The following is a 16711-nucleotide window of genomic DNA, read 5'->3' as shown; positions in this document are numbered from 1 at the left end:
TTTCGCCTCGCCTCGCCTATAGATATTTTAGATATACTACCATACCCCGCAACATCCACCCACAAATACCCACCACAATTGCCATCCATCGACAAAGCGAAGCGAAGCGCAGATGGTGTACGGCGACTTTCACCGCGCGCTGGTGCAGGCGTTTCTTTCGCGCCGGGTCATGACGGTCGATGAGGCGAAGGCTGCCATCGCCATGATTCAAGCCGTCGAGAGTACGTTTTACTTTCATTCACGGGGGAAGGGGAAGAAAGAGCTGACAGGGCGACGGGCGATAGGTGGACAGGAGGTGAGCCCGACAAGTATCACAAGCAACATGGTAAAAGGCGCGATCGAGGAAATCAATCGGAAACTGTTGCAGTTCGATTTCGAGGTTCGCAGTGGACGGGATCAGACGGATCGGAGTACCATTTACGCATTTGTCTGTCCCCTCCCTCCCGTGTACATACTTGGAAGTGGTTGGGGGATCGCTGACCCACGAAGGTGAACAACACCCCCGACCTGATAATCGAGGGCGCGACACAGCACACGCCCGACGAGATTGCGTTTTTCCGCCGGCTGCTGGACGCCATCTTCGAGACGAACAACACGCTGCACGCCGAGGTGCTGGCGATCAGCCACCACGACGCGATCCACCTCAACAAGAACTTAGCCGCGGAGGGCGGGGCTGGGGCCACGCAGGGCACTCCTGCCGGGAAATCTACGCCGGCGAAGAGCGGGGGGCTCACGCTCAAGGGCGCGGAGGAAGCGCTGGCGACATTCGTGGAGGACGGGTGGCTGGATAAATCCTCGTAGGTCACCTTCCCACCTTCCCGCCTACTATCTATCCAGAGGGGTTATGCGATACTCACAGCAGCAGCAACAACTGGTACACGCTAGCGACGCGGGCTTTGATCGAGCTATCGGTGTACCTGACACAGACATACGAGCACCAGCCTACATCCGACAACGAGGCCGGCGCGGACGCGCCCCAGCACCGCCGCGCAATCAAGAAGTGCGAAGCGTGCTCCGACATCCTGACGATCGGCCAGCGCTGCGACGACCTGCACTGCGAGGTCCGCATGCATAACCCGTGCGCTACGCAGTTCTTTACCCTCGGACGGAGCAAGAGCTGTCCGAAATGTAAGAAACCGTGGTCCGGAAAGCAGAAAGTCGGTGAGGCCGCCGCGGGTCAGCTTAGGAAGAAGATCCGTATAGGCGCCCCCGCGAAGAGGACGGGTGACGCTGCTGGCCCGAGCTCGAGTAAGAGGAGGAAGGTTGCTGGTGCGAGGGCGAGGTCCGAGGAGAGTACGCCGGCGCCTCATGACGACGAGGAGGAGGCTGAGGAAGCGGAGGAAGCGGAGGAGGAGGAGGAAGAGGCGGCAGAACAGCAGGAAGATGACGACAAGTAGCTCGCGCTCCCTTCTCCACCCACATCCATCCCGCATTCTAGATTGTGTACGAGTTTCTTTTGGGGGTTTCTGGCGTTTCGGAAGCGGTGGCTTGCCTCGATATGATCAGTGTATGTACAATATACCATAGTATACTTTTTAATTCTCCCCTGGCGTGGTGGTCATGGGGTTTCGAGTGATATCGCCGGTGAACTGTCTCGAGGAGGAGGAGGAAGTTGGGAACTGTTAGTTTCTTACTCACTCACTCGACGTACGTTAGTCTCGAGCTCATGGTATATAGTGGGTAGATTTCCAACCGATGGATGCACACCCCTAGGGCCGCAGGGTGTACGGGATTGCAGCGGCGGAGCGACGGAGCTCCTCCATGATATCCCGCACATCGGCCCGCCACCAGCCACCCCGCATACAATCCAATCCAATTCCAATCCAAGCACCGCCCCCCACCGACGGAGTCCGGAGTCCGGAGATGGCAGCAATCTGCGCCCTATGTATCCCCCTATCCCGTGCATGCAGAGTATTGCCGTACCGCCGTACCGGTACGCTTGTATGCGGACGGACGGGTGGATGGATGGCTGACGGGTGGGTGGCGGGCCGTCCCGATGTTTTGCATTACCGGTATGCTGCACTCGTATCTACCGTCTCTTCGGGGTTGAGTTACCGGGTGGATTCAACTTTCAACATTCGGTAGATACATTAGGTACATACGCTGGACATCCAGCCCGGGAGAGATAGAGAGATCTTCAGTTTATTTCGCACGCAGCCTACCGGTATCTAGATTCCTGACTATAGCGAACCGTCACTCCTTTCCTACGCACTATGGCCGTTACCAGCCAGCATGAAGTGGCGCCGCTGCCTGCTTGCGGCCTGCCAAACAAATACCTAACAAAAGTAATCGCACCAAGAAAACATCACCGCATATCCTCATTTCCTAGGTCCTTTTCTTCCCCGCACCGGCCGCGCGCAGACACAGTATGCATACCTACCCTGCTGGGCAGTGGGCACTCTTGCTCTGCCCCGATCCTCCTCCTCCAGGTCTGCTGGGGCTTTCCTCCCCCACATCCGTCGTTCCTATGCATAGAAACTCTAGGATTGCCTCGCCACACCGTACCGCTCGTCGCCGAACAACTCCGCTAGATACCTATCGCCCACCTCTCTTTCATTCTCTTCGGCTCCATCCTAACCTTTGGCTACAAGGGGCTGGATATCTATGTAGCCCGGGAGATTGGCATAGGCTTTGATTGCGAGTTCACCGAGTTCACTGACTGGTATGTACCTGGGTAGGTACATACTATGATCGCAGGACTCGAAGTTTTTGCTTAGATGATGATGGTATTCGCCCGGCTCCTTTTCCACCTAGGTACAAACATTCCTCCTCCCCCTCCTCCCCCTCCTTCCTCCTCCCTCCTCCCTCCTTCCCTTCCCCCTCATACGCCAATATACAAACCCAACAAAGGAAAACAAATGTCAAGTCAAAATCTTAAAAAATCTTGCAAAGATGATATGCAGAACGCAGAAACCAAGAACCAAAAAACTCCAAAGATTCCCCCCGGTGCCGTGCCGTGCTATCCCATCCCATCCACCCCGTTCTCTCCCCACCTACCTACATCCAGTAGTAGGTATCCAGTACCCGATCCCCCTGTGTGAGCGCCAATACAAAAAAAGACAAACCAAACGTCCAGAAACCCCCCTTCCCCCCCCCCCCCGCGAGCCTCCAAAGTTCAAACAAAAAAACAAAAGAAAATGGAATGAAATCAGGTGAAATCAGATGACTGGTGAAAACAAAGTAAAAACTCCCGTCCGTTCTAGATGTCGCATGTCTGTGCCGAATACCCCCCCCCCCCCCCCCTCAGATCCTCACCACGCTTCCCGCCTCTCCCAACTCATCGACCGATCTCAAGCCCTCAATAACCGCCCTCTCCGGCGGCCGCTTCGCCGCAGCAGTACTAGTCCTGTGCTCGACGAGACGGGGCTTCATGATGCAGCTGGGATCCTTAATGCTCCTTCTGCTGACGAGCATCTGGGATTTCGGCACGATCGGCAGTAGTAGCTGCCGCTGGCTGAGGCTGATCTGCCGCGCGATGCTGATTTGGGCTGCTACTGAGATTTCGTCTGGTGCAACCGATATATTAGTTTGGTGGTGAGGGAAAAAAAGGAAGGGAGGGGAAGAGGGGGTACACACCATCGTCCCGGTAAGGAGGCCCGGCGGTCGAGGGCCGGGTGACCATTTCCCACGCGGGCTCGGCGTCGTCGCAGGCGCTGCGCGCCATCCATGCGCCGTCGTCGCCTTCGTCGTAGCTGCCGGGCGGCGTGGAAATGCTGGAGACGGACTCCTCGGAGATTTTGGAGCAGCGGCTGGTGCTGCGCTCGTCGCTGTCCTGTTGGTCGTGTGCGGCGAAGGGATACTCGTTGGGCAGTGGTGTGTGGGTTAGTGGTGGCGGCGGCGAGAGCATGTCGTTCACGGTGAAGGCGTATGCGCGCGGTGAGGGTATGCTGCCGGTGGTTTTGGAGCGCATAAGGCGCGGGGAGGGGATGCGCGGGGAAGGCATGCGCGGCGAGGGCTGAGGACTGAGCGTGTGCGGGTGGGGGGAGGAGGAGAGGGAGGGGGAGGAGGAAGTGGAGCGGCGGCTTTCCTGGCTGATGCGACGGAGATCGTCGCCTAGGCGGGAGAGCGGTGACCGGGGTGATATGGCACTGGTTGTGGCGTTACGTTTCAAGGCCTGAATGGAAATCTGTGGGACTTCGGGTGGAGCCTGATATGTTCCCTGAAGTTTCGACAGCGCGTCATCTTGGTTCTAGAGCAAGGTCAGTATTGGGCTATATTCGGGCCAGAGTTTGGAGACAAACCTCAATCTGCTCATCACTGCTACTCTGCCCACTCGCCGAGTGGGCACCATACACATCCCTCGATCTTCGTCTCGCAAACAGCGACGACTTCTCACTCGGCGGGAGAAGGTTTCCAAACATGACCGAGTACCTCTCCATCTCGACGCATGGGATATTTACATCCAAGCACGGCGTCTTAGGGTCCCTGGCAGACTTCCATTTCTTCAATTTCGACGCCGGCGTTTTCGGTGGTTCGGGGATATGAACCGGAAGTTCCGGTACCGGCTCTTTCTGCGACTTGCCCTTCCTGCTGCCAAACAACCCACGTCCAAACACCCGTTTCCACCCAGCCGTCTTGGGTGGCTCCTCGAGCTTCTCCCTTGAGCTGGACCCATGGGACCCATTGCTCCCCTTCCTCGATCGTGATGTTGCCGGCCGTGGCACGGACGGCGACGCAACAACGAATGCCTCGGCCGGAAGCACGAATGCCGGGCTCCCGGCCTGCCCGAGCGCCTCCATGCTCCGGAATGCCTCCTTCCGCTGCGCGATCAATCCCTCCGACGGGCTCCCGAGGGCCATCCCGATATAACTCTCCTCTCCGATAGCCACGCCCACAGTTGCATCCTCCACCGGAGGCGGCGGTGGTGACGTCTGCTGCTGTCTCAGCCGCGGCGGGAAAGCGGAGAGCTTTACCGGCTGCGGCGGGTGCGAGTGTGGCGCCTTCTTCGGCTGCGTTGAGGACGCTGGTAGAAGTGGCGATGCGAGTCCGAAGAATATCGAGGTCCTCTTCTTCCGCTCCATTGGGTTCGCGGATGAGGGTGGGTTCCACGTCTCCGGTAGACCGAGTGCCATCATGGATTCCCGCGTGCTGGAGATGCTCTTTCTGCGGCTCAGCCGGAATAGATTCGACGTTCCAGTCGATGTTGTTTCCTCCTCTCCTCCTCCTCCTTCACCATATAATCGTTCGGTACCAGCCTTTCTTCTTCCAAAGCCCGATGGGGAACGGCGCAGTATCGACGGCGAGAGTAGAACCTCAGCAGGAGTCCTCGTTGTAGCTGCTGTAGTGGAAGTGCTAGTAGTAGCGGTAGTAGCGGTAGTAGCGGTAGTAGTAGTATCCTTCGAACCAGTCGTAGTCTTAGGCGGAAGCGGAAACGGAAACGGAAACGCAAGCGGATCGTCCTGATGTTGGTCTCTATGGAATGCGGGCCTCGAGGTGCTCCTTGTATCACGAGTGCTTTTCGATCTCCTCAGGAAGTTCGCCATCTCGGTCCGCGTGTGGGATGATATCCGTATATATATCTATGGGTATATGCGGGTGAAACTACTGGCTTCCGACCTTTCCCTTCCCTTCCTAGGCGGTATGGATGGATTGGTTGGTTGGCAAGATCCCGCGGTAGATGAACGAATCTAACCGAATCTCCTGGGCTGAGGAGCTGGGATGGGGGGTTTTTTTCCTTCTTTTCTTTTCCGTTTCGTCTGTTGGGTGGAGCGGAGGGAAGGGAAAAAAAAAAGCAGTTGGGGGCCCGGACGCGGGTCGGGGCAGGTGATGTATATGGGTCTTGGACTCTCCTGGCGGCGGGCGCTTCTTAACGTGCTATTCTACTCGACCGAAATCCTTTTTTAGCAGGCCATCCGCATAGCAAAGTAAAGTGCTGAATCTGTGCGGGTGTACGTCGTGTGATGACAGGCAGACGGGCGATAACGTAGTCGAGGGTGAGGGGGGAGAAAGAGAGAGGGGGGCAGTTCTTCCGAAACAAAATATAACTGAATTCAACCCAAGCATGTACTTACATGAATGGTGATGCTGATGCCGTGTACCAATATATATTCACCGCGCCACACACCTTTCACTACACCAGCGATAAATAGTGCTCGCACAGCCGACTGCACTTGTATGCTGTGCTACGAAGAGAGAGTAGAGTGGAGTACAGTGCTAGTAGAGGGCAGCAGAGGACTCCTTGGAGGGCCTCGATTTCTGTCTTGTGTATATCGTGTATCGTATTGTATCGTACCTGACGGGGGAGGGGGGCTTCACCAGTGGAGCCACGACTGCCTTGACGGTGCCTGGGTAGGAGGTATTCGAAACAGGGGCGCCGCTGCTGTCGAGAGCGGGGTACAATGGGTGGTCGTCGGCGGCGGCGGTGGAGACCGAGAAACAACGAAACGCATATGCCGGCCGTGCTGACCGAATCGGAGCGGATGGGCTAGGTGACTAGTCGCAGGGCAGGCCAACCAGTGGACCGCTGGGCGCAACGCGGAAGATTGGAGGCGAAAAGTGGCGTAAAGGAGCGACTGGAGGTGAGGGCCAAGTGAGCGAGTGCGCAGCGAAAGATTGGTTGTGGTCGTGGCCGTGGTCGTGGCCGTGGTCGTGGTTGTGGTGGGGTGGGGAGAGACAAGACAAGAAGAAGAAGTTATGGCGGCAAGGTCACTGGAACTCAGCAAATGATACGGCAGAGAAACCTCCGCGCGCTCAAGATTGGGGCCGGGATGTGGGAGTGGTGGGTGGGACAAGCGGTGATGGAGGTGGTGGTGGATGTGGTGCCTGGATAAACAGCTGCATCAAATACCCATGGCGCAGACAGACGGTACGGGAGGCGGTAGTTGGATGGAAGCCGTGGTGGACAGAATTGTCTATTGCTTCGGCGGAATACGATACGAACGTCAACCATGGTATGTGCTTACTTACATACTACTATATAGGTGGTAGAGTGGTGCTGGCACTGTACCAGGTATACCGGCATGTCCACTCTCCACGACCTTGAGATGTTCAAGGGGAGAATAGGTACTCAATTTACTATGCTCTAGTATACCCGAAGACCGGCCGAGAAACCATCACCATGACATTGTGAAGACAACTATACTTGGGCGTCTCTCCTCCTCCTCTTCTGCGTCTCCACGTCGTGTGAGCAGAGTGCCGAATCCGGCATGCCCTCCCCCCACATCCAATCCGTTCGTGGCCATTATTCAGGACCATTATTCAGCGCTATTACTATCGACAAGTCTTCCCCTGCGGAATATACTTCTTGCCCTCATCTTGCGCATCTCCCATCTGCCATCGGCGGAAACTCGCTCTCCCATGGGATCCATGTTGACGTGCCGTTTCAGAGTTGCAGAAAGCAAGGTTGTTGCGTGTGTGCGATATGATACCTGAGACGAGCCAGGCTTTTTTTCTTCTTCATCTTCCCTCTCCATGACCGGGTATGATGTACCAAAGTAAGAAGTATGTACTGCCTATGTACTCTAAATACTGGAAAGTACCTACCTCGCGACGCAGCCGGCGGGCGATCGTCAATAAAACACCGGGGAATCCGGGTGAAGATTGGGATTTCGAGTATGTATCGGTGCTGTACTACTCTACACACGCCGCAGCAGATTGCTCATGTACTAGTACTAGTACTCTACCCTATGGCAGGAGGCGACGGTGGTGATTCGCGCTGGCAGACGGATACCGTACATAGGGCATCTGGGTGAAGTTCAGCGGCTAAACCTCCCTATGGATTTGGTCCTCTCTAAGGCTCAAGCTCTGCTGGATCAACAACTATTGACGGACGATCCGAACCCGAGCCCGTGCCTGCTAATACTCACTTGGGTACTATCTACTATCATAGCTAGTATGGAAGGCAGCGGCTTTCCTCCCGCCCTTCTTTCCTTCTTCTTTGCTTCTTTGCTTCTTCTTCCATTCTTCTTTGCTTCTTCTTCTTCTTCCCTCCTCCTCCTCCTCCTCCTCCTCCTCCTCCTCCTCCTCCTCCTCCTCCTCCTCCTTCAAACGCACATGCGGGCAGACGTCAACAACCAACCGTCAAGACTCAACTAACGCAAGAAAAAGGGCACATCTATCTGCCTTTGCTAGTTCAAGATTCTTCCTGACATGCCAGAGGAAGAAAAACGCAGAAAAAACGCAAAAAAACGCATAAGAAACCGCATGCACTCTCTAGTATGTACCTAGAGTAGCCGAGAAAAAAAAACATGCTGTGGCGCGTGCGGCGCCCCTTTGACGTGCATCAGCCATGAGCCCTCAGCCATCAGCCATCAGCCATTCACCACCGCCATCCACATGCCTTATGCCCTCCCCCTCGCTCTCCAGTCCCCCACGCGCAACACAGAACTCTTCAGGAGCGTTTGAGACTTTGCGTGGTTATGTAGTTAGAGTACAGGACGGGCTAGCTCGAGCTGCCGGATGCGGGGTAGGTCCGACGTCGACGGCGACGGCGATTGCGGCGTGAAATCTCCGGTGCATAAGTACCTACTAGACGGTAGACCTGCCAAGTGACAAGTGCCAACGGACGTTGGCGCCAGCCTGCAAGAGTCCAACAAAACAACGGAATAACGGGCAACTGGATCGATGCACGGCTCGGGCCAGCGCTTCAACGTTCATGGGGAACATGGAGCGGAGGAGGGGAGGGGATGGGAGGGGAGTTGGTGGCGTCGAGGGCGTCGCGGGCGCACTTGGGCTGAGCTGGGCTGGGTGATCGCTGGTCTGGGCTGAGCTGGGGCTGGTCGACGACAACGAAGACGAAGACGTGAGCGTGCGAGTGAGCGCGGATGAGTGCTGGTGATGGCTATCGATAGTTATCGAGCCCAGCAGCAGCAGCGAAGTTTCGAGCGATCACATACGCCTTACTTCCCCATGCACAGTACGTGCCCAAGTATCCAGATATATAGTAGAGTGCAGAGCACTGACTACTCCCCATCGCCGCAATTGCACCCCACGGACCATTCGCCCGTGCCGCTCTGGGGGACTGTCCAAGAGTCCAATATTTTCCCCAGCCGTTTCTCCATCTCCATCTCCGACTTCAGCCCCAAACCCGCGCCGCAGACCCGCAGAGTTTTCGAACGAACCCCAAGGGCCAACGTGACATTGTGCACGATGGCCGTCGCTGCATCGCTTCGATCTTCACTTCTTCATGCGTGTGTGCTGCGTGTCTGGGCTGGGTGTGTGGGCTGCGTAGTCCGCATCCGGCGGATAGCTACATAGAATATACACGATGTGGGCACTGGGCACTGGATTGTGTGGGTTGTGTATACTGCACACTGCAGGATAATATCATAACAATAACATATGGCATCATAACACAACTTCAACTGACAACTGAACTGACAACTATATGTAGACTGTAGCACCTGAAGACTGTAGTACCTGTATTCTGTAAGCAGTGTAAGGTCCAAAGATAGCAGGAAACACTGGAACTTAGAAACCCAGCTGCACAGCTGCACAACTTTACAGCTGCATAGTGCACGGGAAGTTGGAACATGTGCACTGGAACATGTGACATGAGACAAGTAAGACGATGTACAATACAATGTATGACATACCCACTTACCTACGTTGTTCGTCCACGGTTCACCAGCGCAGTCATCATTCATGCTTATTTTCCACTTCACACTGCCCGTCGCGCTGCACTTCTATACTGCCCACTCCCCACCGGGCGAAAGTGACGGTAAGTTGGTAACTATTGTCGGCGGTCGCACGCCGGTTCGGATGCTATCTTTACCTCTTTACCTCTTTACCTCCTCACAATGCTCACATTCACAATGCTCAATGCTCACAATGCCCACAATGCTCACATTCACAATGCACATCTTCCATTTCCGTTTCTGTTTCTGTTCATTGCAACTTGCAACATGCAAATCCCATTATCCCGTCACTGCCGTCTGCAGTCTGCGGCTTCTGCTCGGTCATCACTCATCAGTGCCACGGGTCGTCCCACGGGTCAACCGAGTAGATGGGTACCAGATGTATCCAGATATATCCATTGAGACAAGTTCCGACGGCAAGGCAAGGCGAGGCACGCAAGGTGCATCTAGATTCCACCGAATCACTGAATCATTGGCAATGATCCTTATCTGCACTCTGCACTCCGCACCGCACCGCAAATCGCACTCTACCTGTAACATGTACCGTAACTCCTTCCGGCCCCGTCTGCCTGCCACACCTCTCACAACCTCTAAAGATCCGCCTACGCTTACCACCCACCATCCCCGCCCCTCGCCCCGGCCACCGCCCCCCCACCGCCCCCCCCTCCCACAGCGGCACCCCACTCCTTACTCCCCTCCTTAACCCAGCCCTCCGCGCCGACCGTGTCGCCCACAAACCTCTCGGCCTCGACACCGATGTAGCCATCGCTGATGGCGTAGACATACAAGCCTTTCCTCTGCTTCGCCTCGGGCGGCAGCTCCAGGGTGACATTGACGCTCACTCTGCCCGCGGCCTTTCCCCGCTGGTTGCCGGAGTTGCCGGAGTTGTTGGTGGGCCACGAAACGCGCTTGAGCGCGAATATCTCGTCGCTGTCTTTGTCGCCCGCGAGCACGAAGAACCCCTCCGTCTGCGACTTTGGGAAGCGTGGGGCGTGCATGCGGGTGGGGTGCCAGCGCGAGTTGCGGCGGGTGAGGGTCAGGCTCAGCGGCGTGCCCGTACTTGGCTTAGAGGTAGTGTTCGGCTTAGTGGTATTGGTGTTCAGCTCGAGTTGCGGAAGAGCGGTGGTGCACACGCGGGTGAACTGCAGCATGTCAGTGTGGGAGATATTTTCTGGCGAGCCGGGGCACGGGTGATATATGTCAGACACTCGATGGGACCTACTTCGTCAATTCTCCGCACGCCTAGCCGACGGGCGAGAGATTCCAGATCCTGGTTGGACATGGATGCGACGTCGGCCAGAGTGGTCTTCTCGGCCTCAGTCTTCGCCAGCTTGACGTCCACGCCGGGCAGCTGCGCAAGCGGTCCGTCGTCGAGCCAGCGCGCTTGTTTGATACACTGCATCAGGTTGATCATCGTCCGGACGGAACTTAGGAATCCCAGTTCCGTGAGCACGTCGATGGATGCCTGCATGATCCGTATCGCCTGATCGAGAACCGAGTTCTGATCCGTGATGTAATCCGCAATCGGCAGTTCTAGGCGCGACATGAACGCCTGGATGAGGAGAAACGCTTTGACATGGGGATCCCACATCGGCACACCGAACGAGTTGGCCGAGACGGGGAGTGCTTTCGAGAGCTCGATGTTGACTAGGTCTTCGTTGTGTCGTACGGGGAGCTCGTTGTATTCGGTTGCTGTACTCATCCACTTCAGTGCGTCGGCGAGTGTGGCATTGCGCTTGGCGTGCTTGAGCAGACTGCGCATCGTTTTGTGCGAGAGGTAGTAGTAGGACGCAATCTTCCCCAGCGGCGTCGAGTCGACGTCGCCATTGGAGTGGGTTATCACGCAGCCGGACTTTGTCAGCTCGCTCATGCTCGTGTCCACGATGTCGACCATGAAATTGTTAGCCTCCTCCTGGGCACTGAGCGAATCCTGCTCTTCGGCGGGGATGTCGAGGCCGTAGTACGTCGGATTCTTGTGCAGTCGCCGGAAGAAGAACGTCCACGTCAAGTAGTCCAGAGCGTCTTGCTTGGTCGCGATGGTACCAGCAGAGACCTCGGCACCCAGATGGTCATCGACAACTTTGTGAAGACTGCTCTCGACCGGGAAACCCGTGTGCAAAAAGTACTTGTAAAAGCTCTTCTTCGAGTCCTGCGTGAAGATCCTCGCGATACCGGACGTGTCGAACTGCGGACGTCCCGCACGACCCAGCATCTGTAGCACATCCGTGAGATCCATATCACGGTATCCCTCCACCTTCGCATCAAAGAACTGCGTGCCCTTGACTATGACCAGATGCGCGGGAAGGTTGACACCCCAGGCAAGTGTCGCAGTGGCGACCAGTACTTGGATCTTGTTAAACGTAAAGAGTTCCTCGACGATCTGACGGTCGGCCTCAACGAGACCTGCATGATGCAAACCAATGCCGAATTGTACCGCCTCCTTCAGACTGTCGTCCTTGATCTTCGTCAGAATACCCTGCAGTTCATCCTCCTCCATACCCAAAAACCTCCTGGGATTATCTTCCATTCCACAGAAATTGGTCAGATCCTTCGCCGTAAGTCTCGTCTGCCGTCGAGACGCGACGAAGATGATTACTGGTTTGGTCGGCGAGTGATTCTTGATGGCTAGAAAGGCGGGCCGATTCATGCTCTGCATCAACGGACAGAACCCGGTCTGCTCGGGGAACCCGTCGATATAGATCTCCAGCGGCACGGGACGGACCGAGTGCCTAAAGTTGTACAGTCCTTCCTTGACACCGAGCCAATTCGCGAGGTCCGAAGCGTTCGCGCACGCGGTGGACATGCCCATCAACCTGACGGAAGTATCCGATTGCGAGGCGATATAGTTCATCCGGGACACGATAATCTCGAGGATCGGACCACGGTCGCCACCAAGCAGATGGATCTCGTCGATAATCACCAGCGCCACCTTCCTCACATAGCTCCTGGTCTGCCAGCTTCTCGAGATACCATCCCACTTCTCGGGTGTGGTGATGATGATATCCGCGTCCCTGATGGTCCTGGTATCGGGCGTATTGTCACCCGTCAGTTCCACCAACTTGAGCCCCATCTGCTTGGTGAGACGTTTGCCCCAGTCTTTGACTCGCTCGCGGACCAGAGCTTTCATTGGCGCAATGTAGACGACTTTCGATCCGGGCTTCTCGCGGAATGTCCACCACATGGCGAGCTCACAGGCGATGGTCTTTCCACTACCAGTGGGAGATCCAAGCAACACATTGGCAGGGGTGTGGTAGAGCGTGTGGAAGATCTGAGTCTGCATAGGGTTGAAGTACTTGAATCTCTCACCATAGATCTTCTCAAGCCTCGGATCCTTTAGAGCCGTGATCGGAAGCGGCTGCAGATTCAGCAGCGGAGTGTACACAGCCTCGGTATCGGGCCTGATTAGGTGCTGGAACGACACGGCCTCAACCGTTTCCGCGCCCAACCACCGATCTGATATGGCACGGACATAGATCTGCGACGGCAGCGGATCCGCCAGCGGGATAGTAAAGTTGAGTTCGTGATCATCGTGTAGCTTCCTGCGACTGAGAATGAAGTACTCGGAGTGGTAGATCTCGAGTGTATCCGAGTTCTCGACCCAGATCCAGTAGCTCTCGGATGTGCCGTGGATACGATCGTCCCATTTGAACTCGGGCGTGACCCAGAGTTTTATTCTTAGAACGTCGCGGTTCAGAGGGGCTATCTCGACTTCGATGTTGACGGTAGGGAAGCGATCCATTGCCTTGGCTACCTCTGGACCCATCCGCTGATTGTTTACCAGGGCACTGATCTCTCCGATCTCCATCTCCTTCAGCGACTCGACATACAGGTCTTTTTCTTCGAGCTTCTGGATGATATGGCTAGGAAGCGGGAACTGAGCCAGGGGATGCTGGAATGGCCACATCCTGATAACTCATCAGTAAAGGTTCATTGCAGAAACGAGTCGACTCACCTCTTCTCGATCGACTTGCTCAGCGACAACAGCACCTGGCAGAGATTCCCCCAACGCCTGTTCATCGCAATCTGGAACAATGCTCGACATATCCTGCCCGCATTCTGGGCCACATATGCAGAATCCGAGACCAGAGCGAAGTCCTCAATATTGGCCTTCGAGATATACGCCTGCAGCAAGATATTGACCTTTGCATGGGACGTAACGATATTCCTGCCGTCATCTTCCTTCGCCCCCTTCTTGCCCTTAGTATCCTCCGGCCCGGTCTCCTTAACCTTCGGCTTCTTCTTGCCCTCATCCTCCTTCGCCTTCGGGATCTGACAGGGACAGGCTTCATTCTTTAGTCTGTCCAGTTCCATTCCATCGGAGTCTCGTATCTGAATATTGTCAAACTCTCCACTCAAACTGATCATAACCAGCACGTCGGCCTCCGTAGCGTTAGGCTTCATCATATCGTTGAAGATTTCTATACTATTATTAAGAATATAGAAATTGCTCGCGATGCGGCCGATATCCTTCGGCATGAGGTTCTCGGTGCGTTCATCGAAGACGATCATCTGCGTTTGCGAGAGGCGGCGGGCAGCTCTCAAGATCAACTCCCGACGCTTCCCGGCCAAAGTGGGATCATCCATTAGCTCCGACCAATCGATACCGTAGTGCAGGGGATTCTTCTTCCAGCGGACAAAGAGGTAGGAGTATCCTAGCCACTGCACGGCCTCCGTGACCGTAGTGACGGTTCCCAGCGCGATCTCGGCGTTTAGATTGTCGACTATTCTTTCGACCAGGCGGGACTCGATCGGAATTTGCTGAGTCACGGCCGCGAGGTAGTGGGCCAGCTTATCGTGCGTAGTGCAGATATATCCAATTCCGAATTCCTGGAACTGCGGTCGACCGGCACGACCGAAGATCTGGAGGACATCGAGAATACCGAGATCCATAAATGCACCCTTCTGGGCATTATACACCTGCGTACCTTTAATGACGACTGCAGTGGCGGGCAAATTAACACCCCAAGCGAGGGTAGCAGTACAGCAGAGGACTTTTATAGCACCAGAGGCAAACGTCCGCTCGATGAGATTACGATCGGACCTGAGCATACCAGCGTGATGGATTCCGAATCCCTTCTTGAAGAGATCCCGGAGCTCCCGACCCTTGGATCGATCCATATCTCTGGCAGCAGATTGGTACCGGGGATGCATTTGGTTATCGAGGAGACTGGCATTGTCGTCATCAACCGCCATCTGGTAGAGCATCTTGGCCGTCTTCATGGTATCTTTTCGCGAGTGCACGAATACCATCACCTGGTGGTTTCGCAGGAGCATCTCCTTCACCTTCTCGTAGGCAGCCTTGTCCAGGTTGTCGTTCGACGTCCTAGTCCCGGGCTTTCCCTTGACACCGACGAAATTCTGCGCCAGCGGCACGGGTCTGAACGACGCATCAAAGTAGAAAAGTCCAGCGTACGGGTTGACCCTCAAGAAATCGCCCACATCGACATAATTCGGCAGTGTCGCGGAGAGACCCACGATACGAATCATGGACTGGGTGGATTCCACCTGGCGCTGCGTACGGGCCACGAGGGATTCGATGACGGCACCACGCTCATCGTGAAGCATGTGGACCTCGTCAAAAATGAGCAGTCGCACCTTCTGCACCAATTCCGTATCGCCAACCGACTTCCGTGTGACTACATCCCACTTCTCGGGCGTCGTGACGATGATCTGTGTCTTGACGATTTCGGCCTTGGTCAGATGCATATCACCTTTTGGAGTATCAGCATCGCCCGTAAATTTTGAGTCAGTGGCTACTACCTGTCAGTTCCCGCACCTGGATCCCGAGCCATGCCAGGCGCTTTCCCATCTTCTCAACGATTTCGGCGGCCAGAGCTTTCATGGGTGCTACGTAAACAATCTTGAAGTCGTCCTTCTCGCAGAAGAAGTTCTCGGCTTCCGTCGTCTCCCAAGGTCTCGGGACGCAATTGAGACCGATCGTCCGGAGCATGGTGAGCAATGCTGCATCCGTTTTACCCTATCATCCGCCACCATCAATACCGCAATACAAAAAGACCATTACCAAGAAGAGGAAGTGGAATCCTCACAGCACCAGTAGGAGCACAGATAAGCATATTCTCATTCGTTCTGTACGCCACAGGGTATACTAGACTCTGCATTCGATTGAGTGACTTGTATCCCACGAAAGTCTTCTGGCAGAGGTGATCCATATCCTTAATTGCGACCAACTTCTCGTTGACTCCAACAGTGCCAACCTTCGTCGGCGGGATCTTGATCTCTGTATAATCCTTCTCGACGATCTCCTGACTCCCCTTGGGCAGCGAATACTTCTTTCCGAACGTACTCAGCGTATCACCAGCCGCATACGCGCGGTAGATATGCGGATACTCGACCTCCTTCCCGGCGAGTTTCGGTCCTAACGGCCGGGATTTATGGTCCAGATCAGCCTGGCGCAGAGCTTCGTCCCGCTGCTCTTTCGACATCAACCGGAGAATCGCATCCTCGCCACCACCAAGTGCTTCTGGCTCCTCAAATATAATCTCGCCCCGGTGTTGGATCAGCTCCGAGGTCATAACCAGATCCTCATCCTCATAGCCCAGTATATCCGCAAGCGACATCTGCAGCGCATCGTCGTTCCTATCGCTTCTCAGAACCTTGAGGATATTCTCTGCGAGCTCATCGGCGGACTGCCCCGCGAACTTCCGCGCACAGTACTGCCGACACTTCCGGGCGAGCCACTTAGCGTCGAACGCCGCGCCCTCCTCCTCCCCCTCCTCTTCATACTCGGAGTACGAGCCGTAGCTGTCATCGGCGTCCTCGTCGTGGTCGAAAATCCCATCCGACTCCTCCGACGTTAAAAAGTCTTCGTCGCTCAGATCAAGATCGCCGCCGTACGCCGCCTCAGACGGCGAGTCGTTGCCCGGGTGCGCCGCAAGCGCCTCTTGCATTCGCGCCAACTGGACTAGCCAGTCTTCCTCGTTGGAGAGGCCGTCGACCGTCATCGTGTTGGTGCTTGCTTATCTTGCTTTGCGTGCTTGTTTTGCCTTGCCGTGCGGATATGTGTGTATGTGTATGTGTGTGCGGATGTGGTGGAGCTCAGACAGATGGAGCACCGGATATGTAGTGGGGTCGCTCGCCACGGCGGTGCGCTAAAGACTCATTGTGCATCATAGGTG

At 55.6% G+C, this 16711-nt stretch overlaps 3 protein-coding genes across 3 annotated transcripts; 1 reads left to right on the top strand and 2 right to left on the bottom strand.

Moving 5' to 3' along the window:
* The first annotated feature begins 13 nt into the window (after positions 1-13).
* BZA05DRAFT_475533 (Nse1 non-SMC component of SMC5-6 complex-domain-containing protein) lies at positions 14-1560 on the top strand. Its single transcript, XM_051488197.1, has 4 exons — positions 14-221; positions 285-427; positions 490-797; positions 866-1560. The coding sequence occupies exons 1-4, from the start codon at positions 113-115 to the stop codon at positions 1395-1397; spliced, it is 1092 nt and encodes a 363-aa protein (XP_051337507.1). The 5' UTR covers positions 14-112; the 3' UTR covers positions 1398-1560.
* Positions 1561-3235: 1675 nt separating this feature from the next.
* BZA05DRAFT_119075 (uncharacterized protein) lies at positions 3236-5749 on the bottom strand. The gene is made up of 3 exons (XM_051478660.1): positions 4242-5749; positions 3577-4189; positions 3236-3506 (listed from the first exon to the last, which is right to left on the bottom strand). The coding sequence occupies exons 1-3, from the start codon at positions 5481-5483 to the stop codon at positions 3244-3246; spliced, it is 2118 nt and encodes a 705-aa protein (XP_051337506.1). The 5' UTR covers positions 5484-5749; the 3' UTR covers positions 3236-3243.
* A 4494-nt stretch (positions 5750-10243) lies between these two features.
* Positions 10244-16664, bottom strand: BZA05DRAFT_404298 (putative DEAD/DEAH box helicase). The gene is made up of 4 exons (XM_051484289.1): positions 15623-16664; positions 15336-15552; positions 13528-15286; positions 10244-13480 (listed from the first exon to the last, which is right to left on the bottom strand). The coding sequence occupies exons 1-4, from the start codon at positions 16535-16537 to the stop codon at positions 10675-10677; spliced, it is 5697 nt and encodes a 1898-aa protein (XP_051337505.1). The 5' UTR covers positions 16538-16664; the 3' UTR covers positions 10244-10674.
* Between the last annotated feature and the right edge of the window lie 47 nt (positions 16665-16711).

The sequence above is a fragment of the Tricharina praecox genome (assembly GCF_024521635.1).
Source record: "Tricharina praecox strain CBS 144465 chromosome Unknown BZA05scaffold_20, whole genome shotgun sequence".
Classification (NCBI taxonomy): domain Eukaryota; kingdom Fungi; phylum Ascomycota; class Pezizomycetes; order Pezizales; family Pyronemataceae; genus Tricharina; species Tricharina praecox.
Note: the sequence above shows the minus strand (reverse complement) of the source record. Positions and strands in the feature narration are given on the sequence as shown.

Excerpts from the sequence above, each read along its gene's own strand:
- BZA05DRAFT_119075 (XM_051478660.1), bottom strand. The coding sequence starts at position 5,483 with ATGGCGAACTTCCTGAGGAGATCGAAAAGCACTCGTGATACAAGGAGC. Across the intron at positions 4,190-4,241 it reads GCAGTGATGAGCAGATTGAG|AACCAAGATGACGCGCTGTC; the intron begins GTTTGTCTCCAA and ends ACCTTGCTCTAG. Across the intron at positions 3,507-3,576 it reads GCCTCCTTACCGGGACGATG|ACGAAATCTCAGTAGCAGCC; the intron begins GTGTGTACCCCC and ends CGGTTGCACCAG.
- BZA05DRAFT_404298 (XM_051484289.1), bottom strand. The coding sequence starts at position 16,537 with ATGACGGTCGACGGCCTCTCCAACGAGGAAGACTGGCTAGTCCAGTTG. Across the intron at positions 15,553-15,622 it reads TCTGTGCTCCTACTGGTGCT|GGTAAAACGGATGCAGCATT; the intron begins GTGAGGATTCCA and ends GGCGGATGATAG. Across the intron at positions 15,287-15,335 it reads CCAGGTGCGGGAACTGACAG|GTGATATGCATCTGACCAAG; the intron begins GTAGTAGCCACT and ends ATACTCCAAAAG.
- BZA05DRAFT_475533 (XM_051488197.1), top strand. The coding sequence starts at position 113 with ATGGTGTACGGCGACTTTCACCGCGCGCTGGTGCAGGCGTTTCTTTCG. Across the intron at positions 222-284 it reads CATGATTCAAGCCGTCGAGA|GTGGACAGGAGGTGAGCCCG; the intron begins GTACGTTTTACT and ends GACGGGCGATAG. Across the intron at positions 428-489 it reads GGAGTACCATTTACGCATTT|GTGAACAACACCCCCGACCT; the intron begins GTCTGTCCCCTC and ends TGACCCACGAAG.